General features: G+C 37.7%; 1 protein-coding gene across 4 annotated transcripts in view; it reads left to right on the forward strand.

Moving 5' to 3' along the window:
• The window catches only part of MYOM2 (myomesin 2), a 75,486-nt gene extending 64,640 nt beyond the window's left edge, over positions 1–10,846 (forward strand). For all 4 annotated transcript variants that reach the window (XM_041420231.1, XM_041420253.1, XM_041420236.1 and 1 more), the window contains 8 exons: positions 878–965; positions 4,034–4,072; positions 4,747–4,852; positions 6,383–6,546; positions 6,875–6,911; positions 7,027–7,049; positions 7,868–7,923; positions 9,771–10,846. In XM_041420231.1, coding sequence (XP_041276165.1) covers positions 878–965; positions 4,034–4,072; positions 4,747–4,852; positions 6,383–6,546; positions 6,875–6,911; positions 7,027–7,049; positions 7,868–7,923; positions 9,771–10,097 — 840 coding nt within the window. In that variant the 3' untranslated portion in view covers positions 10,098–10,846. The remainder of the gene's footprint in view (positions 1–877; positions 966–4,033; positions 4,073–4,746; positions 4,853–6,382; positions 6,547–6,874; positions 6,912–7,026; positions 7,050–7,867; positions 7,924–9,770) is intronic.
• The last annotated feature ends 10,561 nt before the right edge of the window (positions 10,847–21,407 follow it).

The following is a 21,407-nucleotide window of genomic DNA, read 5'->3' on the forward strand; positions in this document are numbered from 1 at the left end:
CTTTCAGTAATGTGCATTACATCTAAATTGTTTATTTATTGGCTTCATGTTCTTCTCATTTCCTTCCTTCATTTCACTTGAAAGAGGATACTGACTTCATTTTTCTTGAGGAGACTTTTTTGGGAAGGGTGGTTTCTGCGTCTCTTGGATTGCTCTTGTTACTTGTAATTAAATTTTATGATATTTCTGTTATGGTTTATGTGCTTCTGGATTTGTATAAGTCTAAGCATTAAGTCATCTCCAATCTATATATAAATGTTTGTATATTTTCCTTCAGGTTTTAAAAGAAATTAAAACAAACCCACAAACCCCAAATATCCCTACTGCCTTTAATGCAGTATCACTGTGATAGATTTCAGAATATAAACACTCCAAGGTTAATAAATGAATTATTTACTTAGAATACAATTGCTGCTTGAATACAAGCAGCATGAAGGGGCTGATATTACAGGATATATATTTGTTGTTATGATTTACATAATTCAAAAAATAATAATTTTTGTTGAAGAAAAATTAGATTTCTAAAGTTTGTGTAGATTGCAGTTATGCCTTGTTACATCATACTACAGTGCTTGTAATTTCTATTGACCAAGATCAATCCTGTCTTTTTGTAACACGAAAAAAAAAAGCTCATGGTTTCTAGAGGAAATTGAACTGAAATCAGAATAGGTTTTAGACTTAAGAACTAAATGCATCTCCATAAAAAAAGCATGAACCAGCCATTCATAGCTTCCATCTCGTCTCTGATAAGATTATTTATTCAGAAGACCATACAATGTATGTTGTTTTAGTTAGAAAATTGTGCAGGTGTTGAGCAAATCTAGTACTATGTAGTACTATCAAGTTTGTCAGTAAACATCTTGTGTTTTCCTTGCAGCTGTCTCGCAAAGATGAAGGAGTTTATAAGGCGACACTGTCAGATGATAGAGGTCATGATGTATCTTCTCTTGAATTAGCAGGAAAAGGTAACATTCAGTCTACTGTAATGGAATAATGATCTCCACACGTTCTCCAGAAGTGTCAAAGATCTATCCTTGCAAATGGCAAATTTGCATATATTTTTAGCATTCTTTAAATTTCATTTCTCTTATGTTATAGGGACCTGAAGTGCAGATCAGCACTTTAGGAGGGGTGACACTAGGCACTGTTGTGATTCATCTCTAGCGTTTTGACAGGCAGGAGATGAAGTATGTTTCTAACCAGACAGACACTTCATTTTATGGCAGATCACTCTCTTCAGGTTTGTTAAGCTTTAATATCTACAAAAAACCCTAAAGCAACCAAGTGCTATGTTCCTGTGGGGCTCTCAGTGGGGCCTGAGAGTGCTTCTGATTCTAAATCATAAAACTGTTCTGTGGGTTAGCATCACCTGGCATCTCAGCCCCACACAGCCACTTGCTCACTCTCTTTCAGTAAGATGGAGGAGAGAATTAGAAGAAGAAAAATGAAAAAAATCCTGGCTTGAGGTGGTTTAATAAGTAGAGCAAAAGCTGTGTACACAAGCAAAGCAAAAGAATTTATTCACTGTTTCCCATGGGCAGGTAGGTGTTCAGCCATCTCTAGTAAAGCAGAGTTCCATCACGTGTAACAGTGACTTGGGAAGACAAACACCATCACTTCAAATACTCCTTACTTCCTCCTTCTCCCCTGAGCTTTATATACTGGGTATGATATCATATGGTATGAAATGTCTTTTGGGTATGAAGATTTTTTGGGGTGAACTGTCTTGGCTGTGTCGCCTCCTGACTTCTTGTGCACCCCCAGCCTCCTCTTGGTGAGGCAGTCTGAGGAGAAGAAATAAAAGATTTCCACGTTGTTCAAGCACTGCTCAGGAACAGCTAAAACCTCCCTGTGTTACCAGCACTGGTTTAGTCACAAATCCAAACCACAGCACCGTAAAGCTGCTATGAAGAAAATTAGCTCTATTCCAGCCAAAACCAGCAAAATTTCTGTCCCTTACTCCATACCATTTATGTCAGGCTCAGGTCCCACTTTGCAATATTTAACTCTCATTAATCACTTCCTCCCTTCCTGTCCTTTGATATATACACAGATATCATTCCCTTAGTCTGTGGATTTCTGTATGTGTATCCTGACCACTGGAATAAGCAAAAGGTTCAGTAGGTCTCCCTCGTATGGTCAGGGCTTCCAGTGACTATGCTTCAGGCATGGCAAACTGTGTTGTACTTGAAATGTACAGTGAAATGCCTGTTTAGAAAATTCACAGTATCTAATTCTGTGGATCCAGGAGGCTTTGAAAATGTTAAGCCATGAAAAACCCATGAAAACTGCACTATTAAACGAAACAATGGCTCTCCTAAATGGTAGAGTTAGCCTTGAAACATAAAGGATAAAAAGAGAAGTCAGCCAGGAGCAGGGAAGATTGCTTATTCTGTGAGGCAGGTTACTTCAAGCTCAGTATCCACTGACATTCAAATGAAGTTAAATGCAAATAAGAGACTATAATCTAAAATAGATGCATGATAGACATTTAGAAAAGGTTTTGCATGATATCAGATATCACAGTGAGATACAGCAATTCTATTTACATTTAATATTTTTCACGTAAAAATGTCTGTTTACTTTGACCCTGAGATGAGCTCAGTTGGTTAAAGCATAGTGTTAATGATGCCAAGGTGGTGGGTTTGATCCCTTTATGGGCTATTCACTTAAGACTTGGGCTTCAAGATTCTTGTAGGTCCCTTCCAACTCACAATATTCTGTGATTCTGAGTGCATCAAAAACCGATCTGTTGCCAGCATGAGTGAATTTTACTTACTTTGGTGAAGAGTGCTTCCCTGGATTTGCTTAGGTCACACCAAACAGGCCAAAGTGAATCTAGATTCATCCCAAACACATGTAGACATTTGTTCTAAATAATGAATAATTTTTGCCTGGCTCCTAATAGGAGGAGAATGACATGTTAAAAAATTAACTCAGTTTAACAGAAATCTTAACAGTCCTTTTCAGCAGATGGAGGAAGTATCTGTAACAAGAGGAAAAAGATGAGTATCAGTCTGAAGTCTTACGCTGTGGTTTATTGCAGAAGGCTGTATTATCAATTGATAGTCTCCCAGGCGTTTTTCTTTTGCATAAATTCTGCCCATTATTCTCTCCGAAAAAAAAGAACCCAGCCTCATTTAGACAGTATGGTTAACATAACCCTACCTTCTCAGACATCTGTAATGTAAGATACATATAATAAGCAATCCATGTCTTTATGTCAAGGTGTCAGTAGAAGCATACTGGAGGTTGCAAAGAATTATGGAACTGTATAATGACTTTTTTAGCTGAGACAAAAATGTGCACATATAGATCAATACAGAACAAATATAAAAGTAGTATTTTTTGAACTTCACACATTTATTTGTCATCCGCTATTATAAAAATTCATCAGAGTTGAATAAGCATCCTTCAGAATTGACTGTGCATTCTTTAGACTGCGGTGGTTCTTTCTCTTTCTTTTCATCTTACACGGTGTCACTGAATATGATTCTTCTGCTATGAAAGGGTCCCTCACTCTTAGAGTGCCCCTGTCTCCGGGGTTCTCTCCTGCTACAAACCCATCAGCTCTGTGATATTTCAAAAGCTTGATATGATACCTGCTTTATTTCCCTTGCTGTTAAAGGACTTCACTTCTGTCAAATGCCACCCTACAGCGAGAAGGTGAAACTGTTTTCACCAAGAATGAGATAATTTCTTTTTCACCTGCACTCTCCTTTGAATGTGAGCTATTCAGTTTTAATGACCTTTTTTTCTTTTTGCTGGCCTAAGGGAGAGAGACAAAGATTTGGCACCAGACAGCTGACTCCACAAAAGGCTGAGATACTGAGTGATATAGCACAGAATTCATATGCTGTACACAGACAGTTCCCAATTTGTTTTGTACACTTGTTGCAATTTTAATGGTTTTCTTTGCTTAAGGATATGAAGATTTCCCATATTGCTTTAATTAAACTGAACATAAAAGCTATATTCTGATTGAAACTTGATGGTACATTTTCTTCCTTTTTTTTTTTCTTTCTCTCTGCAGTTTATGATGATATAATTCTAGCATTGAGTGGAATGAGTGGTAAGTAAAGCCTGTCTTGAATTTTCATGTAGTTTTTTTTATTTTGAAGTCACATGAGGCTGAGACAGAAAACTTGTAAGTGAGAAATCTCTGAGAGTCCCAATGGTATATTATTATGGACATTATTAATTTTCTGAACAGGCAGTTGACCTTGCTAATTGTCACTATTAAAAGGGAACAAAGTATTATTCCACCTGGCTTGTTTGGTTTAGATACTGTGAAATTGCAGCAATAATTTTCTTCCTACTTTCCATTAGTAAGTGAACCTTGATATAAAGAAAAGGAGGTTCTGAATCTGTTCCCAATGAGAAGCTGTTCTTTCCACTTAAAGAACAGGGTTTGCACAAGAATAAAATTTTTATGCAAATAGAATCATTATACTACTCTTTCATGGCAATTATATGATTAGATTATTATTTCACAATTGATCTTGCCAGTCATGATGCTTGTATATGACAGTAAAGTCATAAACTTATACTGAACTTTTGCCTGATATAAATCAGCAGTTGTTCCCTGAGAGGTATGACAATTGTCTCTTTAATTGTGATACTTGAAAATCATGACCCAGGTCTTGAATTTTCTTTTGTCCAGACAGCACAAATAATCCACCCCTCCAGTTCCTGTTCATTCCACTATCTCTCCTATTTGATCCACATATGCTCTATTTAATCTAGGTAAGTCAGCCTCTCCACTGAAGATTCTTTGCACTGAAGAAGGAATAAGGCTCCAATGCTTCTTGAAATACTACAATGAAGAAATGAAAGTCAGCTGGTGCCACAGGTAGATGAGAATATTTTTTCAATTTTACTTGAGAAAAAATGCTGTCTTTACAATTTAATATTTACTATTCCGTGGCATTCATTTATAAATGGGAACATATTAATGCATTTCTCTTTCCAGAACAATATATTCTCTTTTAACATAGAAAGTACATAAGGTAAAATAAATATTAAAAGGCTCATCCAACACCCTCAGGAGGGCTGTAACAGACAGAAAAATGGAATCTACTGATTTGTGTTCTCTTATTCAACACAAGGCTGTTTGTCTTCTAATGTATTATCTGTCTGGTTAAAAGATAGCAAAATATTTGGAGTTTCTGATTCAAAGTTTCTGATTCAGGGCTGCCCTTTTTCTAAAGTGCATGAAACTCTCATCCAGTTCTAGGTGAATACCAAGGATCTGCTCTCACAGTTTAATAAAAGCCTGTATTAGGATTTTTTTTTTTCAAACTGATACAGTCTTAAGTAACCCAAAATATTTTAATTTTGATACTCCTCTTTGAAAAGATATTCAGTGGGGCACAGAATACCTTGAGAATAACCCTCAGAGTTGAGAATATGGCTGAAAATGAGCTTTAAAGTTGCTAATAGCTTTACACTTTCATGTGACATTAATCTTTGACTTTGGAGGCAGTCAAATAATCTGTGTATTTACAGTTAAATATGTGTTCAAATGTTTTGTTATGTCAAGTCCTCACTTGTTTGAAACTACAGTTAATATTTGAAAGGATTTAAAAACTCTTCAGAAAGTTTCAACTTCCACATTTCTTGATGAACTGGTCTGACTCAGCCAGGAATAGTCTGGCTTATCAGTGTGTTGTCCTAGATTTGCAATGCTTTCTATGAAGACCGGAACACAATCAGAGCATCAATTATCACATTCAGGGAGCTCAAGAACACTTCTGCAAGGCTGGGCACCTGTATTTATATCTCAGACTATGTATTTACAAAGTATCCTGTGATACTAGGAAAAGAAAAAAAAATTGCCTCTGCCTTTTACTGTATCTGCTTGAGTTTTAAAAGTGACATTCTATTCTACCACCTAAGAGTAATTTTACGCAAACATTTTGTTAATTGATTTTTGAAGTTAATGAAATACAAAAGATATCTTTCCTTCATCAAATAAGGTGATTTGCCCGTAATTTACAACCCTTATGTATTATATTTTATTGTGTATGAAGTGTACAGAACCCTAAGCATTTTCACACAGAGTCACGTATGTGCATAAAGATATAAGCATAGCTAATATCCTCACATATCTGTGTGAGGAGGGCAGGAGAAGGAGAAAAGGGAACAAATGAACAAATGAATCTTAGAAATGAAAGTTCAAGATAATATTTTCAAAGTGTTTCATATTCCCTCCTGGAAGCAAAGTGTATTATGGAAAAATGAGCCCTTTAGTTGCAATCTATCTATGTCTTAGGAATACTGTGTTATCATTTGTAACTTTTTATAGATGGTTACCTATGGACAACATACAGGAAAATAATGTTCAAACTCATCTCTATGAATCCTTTTTTACCCCCTTCAGGGAATCTAAGATTTCTTCTGGTGAAAAGATGAAGATTGGAGGTGGAGAAGATGTTGCCTGGTTGCAGATAAGTGAACCCACTGAAAAGGATAAGGGGAATTACACCTTTGAAATCTTTGGTAGCAAGGAATCCTACAAACGCACACTTGATCTGTCTGGGCAAGGTATATTGATAAGATCAGGTTTGTATTGTGCCTTTTCATAGATTATGCAGATTTTATTGGAAATAGAGGACTTACAGTAAAAACGGAAAGTCTTTGATCAAAACCAGTCATAGGTAAGTTTTATAACCATTGTTATATCTTTTTAGTCTTGTATTTGTTTTTAGCACCAGCTGCATTAGTTTTCAGGGGTCTGGATTCTCATTGTGCTACTGTGTGACACTGTACAGGTTGTAAAAGAGTTTTAACATGGGTATGTGTTTAACTGTTCATTGAGCCCCAGTGCATGTTATGTTCATGGCAAATCACCCTCTCAATTGTTTTGTTACAGCTTTTGATGAGGCATATGAAGAGTTCCAGCGACTTAAGTAAGTGCTGCATGTGTTGTATTTTAATGCTGTAACAACAGTGACAGGAGTGTCAAAATGTTATTAATTTCATCAATAACATTATATGTTTCTCTTTCTTTCTCAACAACTTTAGGGCAGCTGCTTTTGCTGAGAAGAGTAAGTTTATTTTACATTTTATCATAGGTGTTTTACAATGTGATCTAGTGTTCTTTTTAAAACAATCATCATGATACGCTGCCATACCTTACTGAGTTCTGTGGCTACAGAAATCCTCTGTTAGCACAAAATATTGCAATAACAATAGTAATTTGTGGATTTAGTTGTCTTTAATTGCAATGGAAACACACTAAACACTTCACATATTTTTAAGCCTCCATTGTATCTTCTTGGGTATGCAGAGATTTGGTGAAGTGTGAATTGTGTGTCATACAAGGAAGTGTTCAGTCTGAAAGCTGCTGAGAATACGAAATTTGAGATCTATCTATCAGCAGCCTGCTGCTGCCTGTTCTGCACTGCTTACTGAGACCCAGACTGTGGGGAAGCTCACTACAGTTAGTGACTGTAGGAGTACTGGAAATTATATCAATTCCCTGGTGATGACATGGTGCTTCTGCCCACAAAGTCCATGGCAGAACAAATTTTTCGTTAGATTTGGGATACCACCAAGATGCTAAAAGCGCCCTCCTTACTTTGCTCTGGGCCCAAAGCATAAACTGTCAAGCTCAGCAGTACCTTCAAGTTTGTTATGTGTATCAGTGTAGAATGCTGTGGCACAGTCTTGGTCAAAAAAATTTAAAGGGACTATACAAAACATTAAACCCCTCCCAAAGTATCACAAAAATAGTATTTTTTTTTAAGATTAAAAAAAAGGAAAAAAAAAAAAAGTTGTGAGTCATGACTTCAAAAGCATTAAGAAATTAGTAATTTTGAGGTCTAAACTTCATATAGTCACCATATTTTTCTTTAACTTCTAGATCGTGGTAAAGTCATTGGTGGTTTGCCTGATGTTGTTACTATAATGGATGGGAAGGTAAGGACAGCTTTTGTCATGCTGACCAGTAAGAGGTTTGCTTTGATGTCAAAAGGTGAGGGAATGCAAATGATTTCATAAAAACTGAAAGCAGAAGGAGAATAATTTTATTTTTAGTTCAAATCTATAATTTCATAAGTAGAACAGACCCAAATTATCTAAAATGACTGTGGAATAGATCTGGTAAGTTTTTAATACTAATGCATTAAAGCTTGATTGATTATTATGATTTAATTACTAATTTCTCTTGAATGACATCACTTTTGAAAGCAATAGTAATTAAATGTTACCCATGTAACAAAAAGAACTGAAAGAATAAAACTCACACTATTAGACACAAGGTTATTTTCCCAAAATTTTATTTTTGTGTTTGCCTCATCATTCCTTTAAATATTTTATAGTAAGTCTAGTTCCTGTATGCTATTTATTAACTTTGCTTCCTACACAATATCACCTCAAGAATACCCACTGACGTAGCTTGCCACTAGATTGTACCCATAGTATGTAAATCTTCCTTCAGCATTCTGACTTTGGATGCATGAATTGTGCAAGACCACTTCTATTTGTGAACATATGCTGCTTTTGGTCACCAAAAATTTCTTCCTGTTTTATTTTTACTCTGACTTATATCACACCTGTTCAATCATCGTCAGTCAAGAAAAACATTCCTCAAAAATGTTCATTCCCTGAAGGGGAATGTGGAGGGAATATAAGGAAGAATTCTGGTAGAAATTGTCAGTTTGGGGTTGTTAACAGTAGGGTTTTTCTTTGTTTTATTATTTCCTGTTTATTTTTTCCTTTTCTTTCCTAACACAATGCTGCATATGTTAAATTCTTAAGGTGACTTTATGTAGGGCCAAATTTTGTGCAGTAAGTTTTCAGCAAAGGTAAACAAAGTATGGATTAAGCAATTCATCTTCTCAGATGTTTCTTTCATTTTTTCTGTGATCGCTGTGCCTAAATACATGAAATTTGCACACATACACTTAGAGGATGGTCAAAATGGAGTTCAGCAGTACATCTATAAAAATTTAGAAGAATGCTCATGAAAATTTTACAAGCTCCTTAAATCTCAGTTCAGCCATTGAGAAATGCTAAGCTGACAGGATGGTTCCTTAGATAATGTCAGCTATTTTCTGACTGTGCTTCATATGCATGTAACACATGGCCAGGTTAGACAGGACTGTGAGCAACCCTGTCTAGTGGAAGATGTCCCTGCCTGTGGAAGATATCCCTCCCCATGGCAGGGGGATGGCAAGCAGATGATCTTTAAGGTCCCTTCTAACCCAAATCATTCTATGATTTTGAGAGCACTTTACCACTATTTATGTATTATTTATTCTTCATAAAATATTTCCACTTTTCCAGTCAGCCACACCTGGAATCGATGTCCAGTGATTCATGTTATGTATTCTACTTTAAAGTGATTTTATTTTTAATCATCTCAAGCAATAACCTCAGGAGGCCTTGGTCAGAAAAGATTTGCTCAGTTCTCCTCCCTGCTGTGTACAGGGAAGCTTCAAGGATGTTTTTAAAACTATCATTGTCTGAACCTCATGTCAGACTAATGGGTTGTCAGGAGTCTCCTGCAGGCAGGACTGCAATGCCAGTCCAACTTACCATCTTCAGACACTGCAACCCTGAGGCTATTACTGTATCACAGTTACTGGTGAGATGGTGGAAAGTCTGAATCAAGGGAAAAATAAATATTAGGGACTCTACTTTTCAGTCTTCAAGAATATGATACCATATATTTGTTTAATTAGCTAAGAACAAAAAATGCCCAAAAAAAATACAGAGGTTAAACAAATAGTGATCTCAAAATTACTTCTGTTTATCTCCCTCAGACACTGAATCTGACCTGTACTGTATTTGGAAATCCTGACCCTGAAGTGGTTTGGTTCAAGAATGACAAGGCCTTTGAAATTGATGAGCACTATGCGTTTTCACTGGAACAAGGGAAATACGCCAGTTTAACCATCAAGGGGGTGACTTCAGAAGATTCAGGCAAATACAGCATCCATGTCAAGAACAAGTATGGTGGGGAAACAGTGGATGTCACTGTAAGTGTGTACAGACATGGTGAAAAAATGCCTGAAATTAAGCCTGGTCAACTTGCTAAACCCAGGCCAATACCACCATCAGAAGAAGTCCTCAAACCTGAGGGCAAATGAAGACTCTGTAACAAGTGAAGCTTCACCCTGTGTTTGACAAACATAATAGAATACATGAGCTGTATTCCAGCTACTGCCACACAAAATTAATTGGTAATGTCCAAAGGAAAACTGAACTTTTAAATTTGCTTAGGGAGGTAGCTGTGCTGTGGTGCTGTACACATCTGCAACAATCTCATTGTGAATGCATATAATAGAGTAGGACTTGCAAACAGTTAAAAGACAAATTCCTGCCAGGCGTTCCCATATGAAATGGCAAGTTTCAAAACCTACAAACCTACAGTAAACTTTCATTTTCACACGTGTCAATCCTCTGCAAAAAACCTCCAAAGTCCAAGCAATCCAACAAGCCTCTGAGAACAAATGTCCCATCAGTAAAGGTAGTGAACTGCTGTTAGATAGCTATTCAGAGATGGTCCTTTTGGCTTTGAAGTCCTTGGTCCTGTAAGTTCAGTGAATAGTCTTGCTTCAGTAGTGATACTCTTGTTCTATCAATAGTGTGACTTTAGTAGACTTCTACAAATGTTCACTCTTGACTCACCATAGTTCACATGGTTGTACTTTGTTTTTCCTGCTTTGTGCTAATAAAACTTTAAAAGTCACCTTCGCTACTCACTACTCCAAATCATGCCTAACTAGTTCTATTTACTCTTCTTCATCGTTGAATTATTGCTTATTGCACAATTTCACAGCTGGTAGCATGCAAACTATCGACTTTCAATAAAGAATGCAAATTATGGTTAATCACAGTCACTGGGTGGCACTTGCAACATTAATTTTACTTTCTACAATACAGGTCAAGCTTAAACTGGCACCAGAAGATATGTATACAATTCAGTCACTTAAGATAATTATGTCTTTGATTCTCCTCTCAGTGAAAAGAACACGGGAACTCCTCCATGGGTGAAGTGATGTTCTTCTAAGCAAAATTTTCAATACATTCTTATTGTGAAACATTCAAATAGGATGGGCGTCAGTTGCTGACATATCCCTCATACAATACATAATTGAGTGTTTGCGGGAATGGCTTTTTGGGATCAGGTTCCCTGTTCAATAAAAAACCACCTATGTACCCAGAAGAAGTTTCGCTCCTTGCTATGCAGCTTCCAGAAAAGAGTTTTAATGGTAAGTAACACTTGTGACAGACATTGAAGGCAGCCCTCCTCTCTTGTGACTTCTTGCAGTCCCTAGGATAAATGAGACGAAAAGGGAGCATTGTGGGAGATGGGAGCTTGGATGAGGGGTCGCATGAAGAAATGGCACTGCAAAATCTTCACTGAAGAAACTGGATTAAAGTGTTTGGCTCAAGTATACAGACTAGAAATTTGTGCTTGGGGTCACTGCTGAAAGCTGATGCTGAGTCTCTCACTCTGAGTTTCAGCTTCTGAGCTTAAGTGTGGGAAATATAGAAACAATTGTTCTGACTTCTCTCCCCCACACCCCACCCCCTGTAGCAGACAAACTGAAAAAAAACAAGAAAATGGGCAGTTTTGGAAGAAATGTAATTTCAGGGTTTCCTTTATTTCTTTTTTTTTTTCAAATTTCATTTCAGTGACATAGACCTTTCATTGCTTTGTCTGGAACCCAATTCACTTGAACCACAATATTTTTTGTTTTGGAGAAAGATGAAAAGCAGATGAAATGAGAAAGCAACTTACAATCTGTCAGCTGCAGTAGGTTGGAGCAGAAGAGACAGCTGGGAGACAGAACAATAGCAATCCCCTTCCTCCTCCTTCCCATCCATGGATATTTGAACCACTTTTCTGTCAAGGGTAGTGCACTAATGCTGAGTTTTGTTTGTACTTGGAAGTGCTGCTTCTATTTATGAATTTTATTTTTTTTTGACTTTACCTGTCTGGGTAAACAGACTGAAAATGAGACTGGACCTAGGCATCCGGCCTCTCACATGAGCTTGTTAAATGCTAGATTTGAGAGGTTCTCTCCCTTTCTTGAATTTTATCCTAATTTTCAGTAGTCGAGGAGGGATCGAGGGCATGGTAGTGTAAACTAGTTAGGAACTCAATGGTTTGAACCAAGTAATGATGACGATGGATTAACTGTAGTTTCAAATTCTCCAAAGACTGCAAACCTCCTTTGCAACTCATTGATATCTGTAAGTAGTTATGATACAAAACAATAGGCCAGCTCTGGAAAGGAAATAGCCTTTGATCACACTTTATTAAAAGATTATTTGATTTTAAATAAAAATATTTTTGAAATATTTTTCTACCCAGAGCAAATGAGCTGTGAGCTTATATTTAAGTACAGTATAAATATCCAGGATTTATACTGAATGATGATAAAAAATGCTTTTTTTGGGGTGAAAACTTGTGGTTAGGTACCCACGTTCTGCACCTGGTCATTGAATGAAAGTGTCCAAGATGTTTAATGACTGAAGAACAGGGTACTAACAGGAAGTAGTTAAGTTAGGAGATTTTAGGACACAAAGAAAATAAGGCTTTACCATCTGAGTATCTGTCAAAATAAGAAAATATTTTTTTATAGGAATCTGTCATCACAAGAACTTCAGCAAGACTCAACAAAATAAACCATCTTTTCTTCTATTCTAATTTCATATTAAAGGTATTTAAGATTTTCAAAATCTTATTATGGCAGGCTCACAAAACATCAGAGCCAGTCTCTGTAGCATACAAAGTGAGTATCCGCAGGAATTTAATATTATTCTTATCTCCTTCTACAATACACAGGTTAATTTTAGCTGACACTATCAAATTACTGCATGTTATGGCAGCTTTTCAGAGGCATCCTTGGGCACAGGAGACAAGGTTAGTCTCACCGCTGCTGTACCTTTTGCTGGCCTTCTTAGTTAAGGAAGTTTCACTTATTTCCTTCCAGGCAAACAGAAATAATTTATTATGACAGCTAATCCTCTGCTGAAGTACAGAAATTATCATTCACAGGAACATTGTATTCTAAAGGCTAAGGACTTCCTAGAAACTCTTTCACATATGTCAGTGTTCAGTGTACATTTGGTTCCTTTGTACACATTTAAGAATCTTAAATGTTGAACCAATTCATTTCCTGGAACTGTTATCAGTTCCAGGAAATGAATTGGTTCAACTCTGTCTAAAAGGGACTACTATCTTTTCAGAGTCAACATGCACCTGGTTGCCAGGACAAGCAATACAATCAGATGGATATCAGAGGGACAAAAATGATGCTCTGGTAATCTATTCAGATGTAATACATGGTGAGGCATATTAGCATTTGCACCTGCCCTCCACAGACCTGGTGTTAGCATTAGTTTAATTAATAAACATTTGAAGGGACAAAACAAGAAGGTGAGATTTGCTCGAGAAGGTCCGATGTCAAATTAACATATTCACACTGAGGTCAAGGGAGATGGACTCATTTATAGTGCATGTGAATCTATTATATTTAGAAAGCCAGGAGCCCATTATGGTGAACAGGCTGTTTCTGTTACTCTTAAGAAGAAATGTTTCTATTAGAATGATTTTCTGTTTCACTGGTGAGTTTTGTGTTGTCTGACTTCCATGTTGTGCTTTTCTGGGCAATGCTAGTTTGAAATGGAGCATCACTGCCTTGTCACAGGAGGCAGATAAGATGTCAGCCAGTTGTGCTGATGAGCCAGAGTCGTAGCTGTGCCTGTCATGTTGGCATTCTGCTGCAAGGTTGGCAAGGCTGCCTTTTCTCCAAGCACCTGCTTACTTTGAGGCTGCTTTGATATGTTACTGTTTATTTGCTGGAAAACAGGTTTTATGAAAATTCCTCCTAAGGCCAATTTACAGGTGCTTTTTATGAGGAAAATGATTTTTTTTTTTTTTTATGACAGTGTTTGTCTCTCATATAAATCTTACTTCAGCCCGTAAGGTTCACTTGCATCCCACAGCTCAAAAACTTGTTCACACTTCATTAATCTGCTCTTGTATGGAGACAGAGGCTCAGTGATAATAGCACCTTAAGTGATGTTAAGGTACATACAATTTTTAAAGGCAACTTTGCAATATAATAAAGCACTTTATTCTCTTTTTTTTGGTAAATCTAAGAATAAAACCTCTAGATGGCAGCAGAAGAACAAGGTAGAAATAAGTAGATCTTAAAAAGTTTTGCCAGTTATCGCATATCCATCATTTTGATGCAAACACATCACTTAGGCAATGGGAGATTATTAAAAGCATTATACTTATGCCAGTGACAAGGACAGGTCCAGCAAACGACTGTTTCCTGGAAATAGCAGGTGATTTTGCAAGCAATAACACTGCCTCTTAATCTTTTCATGACACACATTAGGAGGTTAAGCATGCCTTGTAAAATATTGCAAGACTCATTTTAGATCAAGTTTTCTCCTTAGGATATGAAAACTCCGGAGTATCAACTGTATTTATGAAGGAAGATTTGAGTTCCAGCTCTGAATACAAGCCTCTCAGACTTAGCATCTTCCACAGGTTTCCAAAACACTGTTTCCAATACTGTAAGACCCATGCCCTACAATTTTTGTTCTGTTTTTATGAAGGGATTATTCCATTTAAAATTAACGTGAGATGTGTGAGCAAGGAGCACAGGTCTGGCTCTCAGCACTGCCTCTGCAAGATTCAGTGATGTCAAGACCTGTAAGAAACTACCACTAGCCTTCTAGATTAATATTAATTCCTCATTGGAATGTGTCTGTAACTCAGTACTAGCTTTGTCCTCAGGTAGCTCAAGGCTTATCAGACTGCTGTATTTTAAAAGAAGTGCACATCTTCACATCATTTTGTTTGTGAACATTTCAACTTCCTGTGGGTGCAGTAAAGGACTGTTAACCTGTAATAAACATGTGCCATTTTTTAGGTTGATGTAACTTCATTTTATGTTCTTGTTTCTCCTCTGTTACATTCATATTGTACAGCTGAAATCTGATAGGACAAAGAGACTTAGATGCTCTACTGCAGTTAGAAGTGATATGGTTAAGAGCTGCAGCTAAAGCCTTTCCCATGGTATTCTGAATTATCCAGCAAGGCTACCCAATGCAGATTTCACAGGCACCATCACATCCCAGGAGTGAATCTGCCCTCCACCCTGCTGAGGGCCTCTGTGGGAAGCCATTATCCATCCAATGACATTGGTGCACACAGCATGGAGAAGAGAGGCAGATGGAAAGAGCTACAGCTTCTGTTAAAGACTGAGCCTGTGCTCAGCAGCTCTTTACCATTTTAAATCACAGTACAAATGGTGATCAAAATTTTAGTCTGCTGGCTTGGTGACCTCCACTGGACCATTTTGAATAAAGAAGTGCACTAAAAGCCAATCCAACAATTGTAAATCAACCCAAAGCCAGCCTCCTGATTGCAAGGTAGTATGTGAAAAAGAACCCCATATAGTCATGTGCCACTTTAGCAGCCTGGGAAAAAAACTCCTTCCACATATGAAAATGGCAATCAACCTCCTGCATGGTGCTTAATGGGAGGTAAAACACAAGACAACTCCCTGGCTGGGAGTTATGAGGCCACATGCAGATGTCTCCATCTGAGCTAATCACTGAAACTCCCGTCTTGGAAATGGAGAGAAACAAGTACCAGTAGGGCACAAGTCATGTCATTCTAAAGCTGGTCTCTCAAATAAGTGAGATGAATCATATATTCTTCCCAGTGTCTCTAAAGGGAGTTTTGTATAAACTACTTGGATGGGACACATTGCCTTGGCTGTTGTTTGAAGTCAGGTGTGACAAATTCTGCACCATCTTTCTCTAATTTAGGTCTTTAGTTGAAGAATCTATTTAAAGATTTCTTTTTTAATACCAGAGGGTTTTTTCTCTTTTTACAGGCTGTCTTCCTCTACTGAATTCTTGTAATTTGTTGCCTTTTTTTGTGATATTCATCTTATTTCCGGCTCTGTGGAAGCATTTGTTTTCTATCAGTCACTTGGTCCCATCTCATAGCTGATTCTTATCACTTGGCCTTTCTGAAGACATTTCATAATGTCTTCAAGACTTTTAAATATTTAGGTCTTCATCCCACTGTTTGGTTGTCTGTGATGCTGCTGTTAGTGCAGGAATTGTTTCTGCCTTTGCTCCTCTCAGTGCCATCTCTCTGTGGCAACTTCTCAACCAATGGGCACCACAAGCCTTTCATGGTCTGTGTGTGTCCTTTTGCTAAGCCCATAAGATGTGCCTTGTGCAGTCTCTCTCTTGTGCTGGCAAAGCACACCCTCTGGCTGGAGAAGCACCATTCTGTGGTTCTGATAAGTCCAAATTCCTCTGCCCAAGGCAGCTCAGTAACTGGCAGAGGCTCTGAATATTCCTGCTTCTGGGCTAGAATCTGTCTGCTTTATTCTTCTGTTTGGCTAGTTCCGGTTGTCTTTCTCTTCAGCTCTGTTACTCTCTAGGTTTTGTGATTTCTTGGTATGATCTGTCTTCCTCTGTCATTTAATCCTGCTTTAATGGCAGAAACTGTCCCAAGAAATAAAAGAGCACAAGGCTTACTTTTCTATTCCCTAGACCTGTACATATCATATTTACCTCTTATAGTGCCCACCATAAACTTCAGTGTCATCAGAAGTTCCCACTGGAGACAGTACTTATCCACCCTAACTTCAGATCAAGAGCTCTTTAAGAGTGTGTGGGCAGACCTGCACCAAAACTTTGCTAAGTTCAGTCTAAACAAATAAAAGTATTAACTAATTAAGTTCAGTGCTGATGCCTTAGTGCTGGTTAATTTTCTCAGAGGTTGTAACTGAGGTGTCCAAGCACCAGTAGCCATGTGAAATGTGTATGTGATAGCATCAAGACTTAGTGACTTATTAGTAAGTAAATAATTGGGGCTGCATGGCCTACTGTTCTAATAACCACTTTTCAGTAAGCAAGCCTGTCCTGATGAAAATGAAATGTTTGATTCAGCAGCTTGTGAATCTTGTAATGTTGGTAGAGAAACCCAGCATTTCTGGATGTTGACCCTTTCCTGTTTGTGATGCCTTTTTATTATCATTCACCAATTATTATCTTTCCACTAATTTTTGGGTAACTTAGGGGAAAATGTGTTATGATTAATTGGTGCATTTGTACTTGAACTCATCTGCAAGATAACAGAACTTTGCAGGCTTAAACCTTATACTTCCTGATTTTCTTGGCTTTTGGATAGACCTCCAGGTCACGTACAGTAAACACCTGTGGCAGCTTTGGCTGTTAAAGGTTATGTTCTGACCTTTCAGGAACAGTTAGGGCTTCTTGTGTGATCTTTTTTGCTTATCTTGGTGCATATCCCCTGCTGCTGCAGTCTGGCATTTGGATTCCAATTTTTCTCAGATGCCTCTTTTCCTCTAAGCATGACATGCTAACCTGTTTCACTTTGTTGTGAGGTTTTAAATCTGCTTTTGTGTTCTCTTTAGACATGATCATGTTTTACATGCACAGCTCTCCTATTAGAAAGGCAGTTAAATTCTTATGAATCTTATTTCTTCAGGCTTACTCATATGAAGTAAGTCCGTGTCCCATCATTTTGTGACTGTCTGAAGTGTCCTGCTGCAAATCAGAGAATATCTCTTACAGACCACTCGGTCTTCTACATCATTAAGTGTCATGGTTTAGCACAACTGGCAACTAAGCACCATGGAGCTGATTGCTCACTTCCCCCAGCTCTTCACCCTGGTGGGGAGGAGAAAGGGAAAGAAAAGGCAAACATTGGGAGTTGAGATCATAACAGTTTAATAATTAAAAATAATAAATACCACTATTACTAATAATAATTGTAATGAAAGGGGTGAGATAAAGAGAGGGGAATAAAATTCAAGAGAAACAAGTGGTGCCCAATACAATTACTGCATGCTGACCAATGTCCAGACCGTTCCTGGGCAACAATCAGCAACCCCCAGCCAACTGCCTCCAGTTTATAGGCTGAGCATGACGTTCCCAGGTGTGGAATATCCCTTTGTCCAGTTCAGGTTAGCTTTCCTAGCTACACTCCCTGCCAGCTTCTTGTAGACCTGCTCACTGGCAGGGCACAAGACACTGAAAAGTCCTTTATTTAGAGTAAGTACTAGGAGCAACTAAAACATCAGTGTGTTATCAAGATTATTCTCATACTAAATCCAAAACACAGAACTTTAGAAGCTATTAAGAACAAAATTAACTTTATCCCAGCTGGAATCAGGACATCAAATCACTTGTATTGTAACCCATTTAATTAGCCATGATTTCCCTTCTCAGAAACTTATCCTTACCTGATAGTAGTAAGATTGAGAAACATCACTTTCTGCACAATACATTCTGATGGGCTCTAATCAGGCCTCATGTCCATCTGATGCCAAAATATATGACTATTTCATTCCAAAGAACATAGCTAGTAATTCCCCTTCCATCAGAGCACACCTCGTTGGGCCTGACAGGCTTTAATTGAAAATACCATGGGCTAATGACTTTACAGTAACTGTGCTCCCAAGTCTCCTCCTGAGGCCTCAGACTGTAATTAAAGATGCTCCACAGGCATTTCAGGATTGGCAGCTTGCTTCTATCTGTCTTTATTCTTTCAGATATCTTGTATTTTGATGTTAAAGAGACAGGGATTGGAGTCTCCATGGAGACTCCATTGGGAGTGGCCAAAGGGACCTTTGTCTTTAGTCTGAACAGTTAAACAAGTTGAGCCTCTAAGTGGTAATCCATCCAGAAAAATGCAGCCAAGCCTCGTAGTGTTTTTCTCTTTCAGGAATGAAATGGGAATAATACCAGCACACATTCCCTAGAGATTGGGCTAATCTTTGGAGGATTGCTTATCCTTCTTGCAGGAGTAATCATTTGCAGCATAAACTGAATCTGGTTCACATGGTAACAAGCTTGACCCACAGTGTGGAGACCCTTACATAACACTGACAGCCTAAATGAGCATTCTTTGGTAATTAGCCCTGATTAGCAGCATGGCTACATGATGGTGATCTCCCCTGGAGTTGGGAAACCTCTCAAGGTTTCTACTTGTGACAAAGAGAGCTTTTACCAGTGACTGCTTTTTGGTAGCAATCAATATTGTGCATAAACTTGCAGTATGGTTACTTTGATTTGATTCAGATTTTTGTCTTGATAAGATTTGAATCAGAGTTCAAATTATTGTACTCTACAGTAAAAAAGTGAACCTTGTCATGGAACTTTGTTACACCACAGCTTTACAGCATCATATTAAAACTGCTTTTGCCAATACCTTTGACAGCAGTTCTTTTAAGTGATCTAAATTCATGACAGGTTGAATGGAGGAGGAGCAGGAAAGGGGATATGAGGGAGAAAGTTCTCTCTTTCTGTTATCTTCAAAACCTATGTTAATGTGGCCAAGTTGGTAAATTTTAGTTTGCTCATGAGTAGAGACTTCCTAGTGGTAAAAGTGTCTGATGGTTCTGTCACACAGATCAAGCTATAGACAGCCCTAGCTGTTCCCTTCTCAGGATCTCTGAGCAGCACTGGACCTGATAAACTTAATACATAGGGTGACCTGAACATTTATTCATGGTGAAAAGTGGGACTCTCTCTTCTTTCTATCTGAGGAGGTGCTGGCTGGGAATTCTTCAGTTTGAAGATTTTCTTCTCCATACCAGCTGCTCAGATACCAATAACAGAGGTGCCACAAAATAAAGATTGTATTTGGGCTACATAACCTGATTAAATGTTCATTTCTGGTTGACTGGCAGTGGGATGGATATCATATAAGGCAGAGCAGGAGCTGCACAGCTATCAGTATTCTCTCTGCAATGATTTCATCTGTCAAGCTGCATACAGCTTTTTGCTTTGGTTTTATAGAGCCAAAATCTTTAACAGAACAAAACAATAAGGGATCCCATGACCTGCCAGTTTCACTGATGTGTCCCTGGTTCTCTGTACACAGATTAAGTGACTCATTGTGGCCATAACCTTGGTGTTTACGTCTCTCTTGCTCTTATGGCTCTTATGGTACAAAACAAACCTCAAGAATCTAGCATATGTTTTTCTCATCTCTAGAAGTACTTTGCTTTCAAAGTTCTCTTTTGTTTTCATTACCTTGTCATTGGGGCCATAAGTTATTTTGTGAGGAGTTGTAGCTCCACCTTTGAAACAATAAAAATTTTAAAAAATGTTTAAAAAGGGGAAAAAAAGCATATTTTGACTGTCATTTTCTGATTTGTAAGCTCTGCTTTGTTTTCTTTACTTTTCTGAATTATAATAAAATATTCAGTGATGAACCCACATCTAATTTGAAAGACAAGGAGAAGCTGTTTCACATAGCTCTTATTTTCCTTTTTATAGATTCTATTTTATTTCGATGGCTAATTTCAGATGGGATATGATTATTCCTTTTTTTTTTTTTACCAGTATTTGATTGAGTGCATAAACTCTTGCGAAGTATGAATCATATTGGAGAATCTTGGTAACAAATGCAGCAGTGTTCCTATTCAGCCCAGAATGGCAAAACCTTAGCTATCATTTACTAGAAGTGCATTTTAGAGTAAAAAATGTTAATAGATCAGTGTTCAAATTCTTCACAGAAAAGCAAAATTATGAGGATAGGATAGCAGGGAAAAAGTATTGCATTTCAGGCATAAGAAATGTCATGAAAGAAATGTCCTGGACAACCGAGGCTCTTAAAAATTTGAGGTTGTGACCTGGAATAAATTAGCATGTTGGAATGTAGGAAACTGACAACACAGCATGGAAAAAATAGATGTATTGTAACTTGTCCCATCTATTGCTCTTTACAACTACCTGAAAAGAAGTTGTAGCAAGCTGGGGATTATCCTTTTCTTCCAGAGAACATGGCTTCAAGCAGAACCAAGGGAGGCTTAGGTTAGACGACAGGAAGAATTTCTTCATGGTAAGAGTTATAAAGCATTGTAATGGGCTGTCCAGGGAAATGGTGGAGTCACCATCCCTGGAAGCTTTCAAGAAATAGCTGGATATGACACTCAGTCCATGGTCTAGTTTAAAGAGCGGTTGTTGATCAAAGATTGGACTTGATGAACTTGAAGATCCCCTCCAACCTAACTTCTTTCAAAATTTAAAGAAATCAAAATGAAAAAAATTAAGAGAACTTGAGTACTTCTACACAGTGACTAATCCACCACAAAAATCCTAATTTTTGTCAGGGGTATCCTTCCCTAGAGGGATATGTTTTTCAGAGGGACTACAGCACACATACCTCTACAGACAGATGATTCTGTGTTACATGATATACTATGCATGAAAGCATGTGAAAAAAAACAATGTGTGAAAATATGCGCAGTGCTATAGTCCAGCCATCCTTCTGTTGCTTGATAAATGTCTAATGGATAAGCATTCAACACCAGGTATTATGAGGAAGCAACCCTCCTTGAGGGCAACAGAATTCGAATTGGAAGGAACTT

This window comes from Onychostruthus taczanowskii, unplaced genomic scaffold, assembly GCF_017590055.1.
Source record: "Onychostruthus taczanowskii isolate IOZ18803 unplaced genomic scaffold, ASM1759005v1 scaffold11, whole genome shotgun sequence".
Taxonomy (NCBI): Eukaryota; Metazoa; Chordata; class Aves; order Passeriformes; family Passeridae; genus Onychostruthus; species Onychostruthus taczanowskii.